Raw genomic sequence first — 4,305 nt, 5'->3', positions numbered from 1 at the left:
TGGATATCTTTGTTTTGTTGTTAACTTCTTGGTATGTGTTATTATTGTTTCAGTGTGTTTGTTCTTAGATAGTTATTTTTTGCTTTATCAGTGAGCTTGCTTCAATGTACAGGTAGTCTCATGGTTGAAGAACATCCAGTGTCTTTCAGATATTTACTTTAATATTGAAACGATGGGATATTGTCTCGTGTACATTTACCCCCATGTCCTTTCGTTTTACTAATGTGGCGTAAAGCAGCCAACAACCAATCAATCCTTTCTTTTTATATGTGGCCTTCAACAGTGAGCAATAGCCCATACCACATAAAGAGCACTTAATGGCGAAGGAAATATGTCAAATATTCAAAAACTGTCACAAATGCTAAAGTAAATAAAGTATTTCACATAAAAAATATAACAACATGGAATAACCACTGAAAATACAGGATGCAGGCTTGGTACATTTAATGGTGTTAAAACTTGTTTGTGAGTACTCAACCCTCCCTCTCAATCCTAGGCCAGTGGTTTAAAAGAATATAAAAACAATAAAAATCAAAACCAATAAACACAAAATTTTATAAGCTTGACACTCCAACAAAATACTAAAAACACAACTGAGGTGATAATGTTAAACAAATTTCTTTGTACTTAGAATGTGTAGAATTTTGTTTTTGTTTGCATATAGCTTTACATTTATAAGGATAAATCAAGACTCACTGCATTAAGGTGTGATTGTAAATTGAACAAGTTAATGCAGATTTATAGCTTGTTGTTCGGTGTGAGCCAAGGCTCCGTGTTGAAGGCCGTACTTTAACCTATAATGGTTTACTTTTTTAAATTGTTATTTGGATGGAGAGTTGTCTCATTGGCACTCACACCACATCTGCCTTTATCTAGATAACATTAAACAAAACGAAATCATTACACATGTTACAGTGGAAGTTTATTTATTACAATTATGGTAGATTGGCCATCATTTGCTGTCTGATTTCAACTCCACCTACATCATTTTGGAAAATGTTTACATAATTATTTGGGTGATTGTCATTGTCTCTATCAATATACAGGTCAATGTCTTCGTGAGCAATAATGCACAAGTTATGTAGAATACATCCTGCCAGAATAGTAAGAACTATCTGTTTTGGTTCATGAATAGTCAACTCCCGCAATCTTCGGAAACGTCCTTTTACATGGCCAATAGTCCTCTCTACAGCCTGACGAAAGGAAGAAAGTGCTTTGTTAAATCTTCTCTGTCTTGCTGACAAGTGACCATTATCTTTAAACGGTGTTATCAGCCAATTTTTAACAGGATAAGCACTGTCTCCTACTATAACTTTATTTGGTCCAAAAAGTTCTCCACCTTCAGCTCTTCTACACAAGGAGCTATTTCGTAGAACTCTAGCATCGTGTGTACAACCTGGCCATCCACTGTATACATCCAAAATTTTCAAGGTGTTGTCAACAACTAGCTGTGTTATAAAAAAAAAATAGACTTTTTATTTACAAAAATAATGGAAAAACTCATAACAATATATTGCTTACATGTACATCATTACAATGAAAATTTTATGTGAGATATCAGGAGACAGAGTTGCGACATTTATTTATATATTCTATCTCATAATATTGTGATATAAATATACCAGTACACGTATTGTATTTCTAATTTTACTCATGTTAGTGTTTTATGTTTAACCTGGATGCATCCATTGCTTTCAATACTATTGGAATAAATTAACTGCTAGTAACCTATGTCACATGGTATATACTATATATATAGGATTATCCCTGTATTTTGAAGTGTACCTGAGTGAGTGTAAAACAGGCCAACTTGCAGTATGATGGGGATTCTGAGAGGACAAGCCAATTGTGCCCTTCAATGGGAGTTCAGTATATATGCTGTCTTGTTCTATTTTTGGTTGGCTAACTGTACTTTTTTTTATAATCTTTTAGTTAATGTATCTTTGTGTTTGTGTGTTACACTGTCCAACTTTTCTTTTCCTTAGATTTCAAATCTGTAACTTATTCAGTATTGACACAGAACACAGCTCCTTTGCTGCAACTTTTATATTTTGTATGTTTTAATTTTGTGTCAAGAGATGATAAAATTTAAAAATCGGCAATAAGTGTTTCTTTGTACCAATGTGTATACAGTGGTTTTAAAGAATAAATTGTCTTGTCTTGTCTTGAATATGATATTGCATTAATTCAGATGACTATCATACCTGCAGCTGCATTGATGGGAACCCCTTTCTATTGTAATAGTCATTGTCATTAGAAGGACAAGAACTAAGCCTTATGTGAGTTCCATCTATTGCCCCAATGATGTTTGGAAGCATATGTAGAAGTTGAATTTCTCTTGATAATTCATCTTGCCTCTGGAGACTAGGCCACTGTATTATCTGAAAATATACAAGACAATAGCAAAGAATTTAGTGATTACCTACATTAAATTAAGCTTACAAGGCATTGAATAAGTAAAATTATTCAACACATATCACAAGTATACATAAACCATATACAGATAAACACATGATCATGACAATGAATATGTTAAACAACGATAATACGCTGTAGTGTATGAATTAATTGTGTTGATATATGCAATTTGTGTGTAATATACATGTAGCTCATTACAGCTTGTGTATTATGAATGTTTGCTGAATAATAATATTGACATGATTAACTTTAAATAAAACTTTGAATATGAATTTGAATTTCACTATGGTCTATGCATTTATAGTTGCCTAGCAAATCAGATTGGTATGGATGTGTATACGTAGATCTGTATAAAATTTGTGGTCATTTTTGTATTATATGTCTCTGATAAAGTTAATTAATTTAATACTGATACTTTTGTTTTATCAATATAAAAATCTAGGGGTACATTGTATCTCAAACTTGTGTTATATCAATGAGGTTTCTTCATTTCATTAATTCCTATTTTGTTCATAAATAGATCATGTATAATAAAATGTACACGCTGAGCAGGCACATGTAATAACACAAGTTTGAATATATTGTAAATCATATATAAATATTTACTTATCACGGAAGGAAAAAAAATGGAAAAAAATCAATGGACACGATGAAAAAACAAAATACATCTTATTCCTACTACAATTTGTATACATACATCTAAAAAGATTTCACAAAAGGCTTCCAAAACCCTTGCAATACAAACATGTGCAGTAGATTTCCCGACTCCGAAGTACTGTCCAAGCTCTCTGAATGTTTCATTGTTGGCCATGTAACACAGAAAAAGTAAGAGCTGTTTTCGTGGCGATATTTGTTCATTTCCTCCTCTGTGTTCAAATATTAATTTCGGTTGAATTGCCTCATGAATGGTTTCAAACATGTCCTTGCTGATTCTAAAATGTACCCTGTAGTCCTCAGTAATGAACCTTGCAATAACTCGTTCCGAATAGCCTTCAATACGAGGTACATCCCAGCGTTTCCCGTGCAGTAACTGAAAAAGGGCTCCCATAACATTATTGTGTGATAATAGTTGAATCGGGAGTGTACAATGGTCATTTTCATTTAAAAACGTTTCACACAAAATTGTTATGAGAACAGGATCATCCATGTTTGTTGAGACTCTACTCTAGAGTAAGTGTTTTGGCGAAATAGATCGTGCGCATATTATAATGAGGTTATTTTTAGATCAACTCTACACTAGAGTTAACTAGAGTTTTTCACCTGAACACAGCCTCTGAAAATAGAGGCCCCTCGTAGGGGAGTCCATAATCGTAAAAATTTTCTGTCAATATTATCACATAATCATTATTTTTTTTAATTAAGGAATGACTGTAATATTTTTTCTGTCTATGAAGAAATAACATAAAAAATTTGCTGCACACTGAATAACGCGCGTAGCGGGTTATTTTACAGTGTGCACCACATTTTTTATATATGTTATTTCGAATAGACAGAAAAAATATAACACTTATTCCATTTTAAACCGTAGAAAACAATGAAAAAACGTTGATGACGTCACGGTCACATGACTAAATTATGTCAATGGGCTGATAACAAAATAACGTCAGCCAATCAGAAGACGTGTTACATCCAAAATTAAATTATAACAAAATAAAAGTTCTAGATATCAAATAATCAAATCATCATTATGAAACATTTGGTCTGGTTCTGTTCTGTTCTGTTCTGTTCTGGTATATACCTCCGTTTTATCGGAGCACTCCACTTGTTGAATGCCCAGCAGGCACTCAACGTTTTAATAAACGTTGAAATGAGGTTGAAATGTGATCAACGTATATTCAACGTTGAAACAACGTAACATTTTCAACGTTCAGGAATAAACCAACATTC

At 32.8% G+C, this 4,305-nt stretch overlaps 1 protein-coding gene across 1 annotated transcript; it reads right to left on the bottom strand.

Moving 5' to 3' along the window:
* Positions 1–741: 741 nt before the first annotated feature.
* LOC139503839 (uncharacterized) lies at positions 742–3,671 on the bottom strand. Its single transcript, XM_071293780.1, has 3 exons — positions 3,116–3,671; positions 2,205–2,381; positions 742–1,448 (listed from the first exon to the last, which is right to left on the bottom strand). Exons 1-3 carry the CDS (start codon positions 3,563–3,565, stop codon positions 936–938), a joined length of 1,140 nt encoding a protein of 379 aa, XP_071149881.1. The 5' UTR covers positions 3,566–3,671; the 3' UTR covers positions 742–935.
* Positions 3,672–4,305: the final 634 nt, after the last annotated feature.

Source organism: Mytilus edulis, chromosome 14 (genome assembly GCF_963676685.1).
Source record: "Mytilus edulis chromosome 14, xbMytEdul2.2, whole genome shotgun sequence".
NCBI lineage: Eukaryota > Metazoa > Mollusca > Bivalvia > Mytilida > Mytilidae > Mytilus > Mytilus edulis.
This window is presented reverse-complemented; position numbering and strand designations above follow the sequence as displayed.

What these genes read in the sequence shown, in the direction of transcription:
- LOC139503839 (XM_071293780.1), bottom strand. Translation starts at nt 3,565, where the DNA reads ATGGATGATCCTGTTCTCATAACAATTTTGTGTGAAACGTTTTTAAAT. An exon ending in TTTGTGAAATCTTTTTAGAT is followed by an intron (nt 2,382 to 3,115) that starts GTATGTATACAA and finishes GTATATTTTCAG; the next exon opens with ATAATACAGTGGCCTAGTCT. An exon ending in TCCCATCAATGCAGCTGCAG is followed by an intron (nt 1,449 to 2,204) that starts GTATGATAGTCA and finishes TTTATAACACAG; the next exon opens with CTAGTTGTTGACAACACCTT.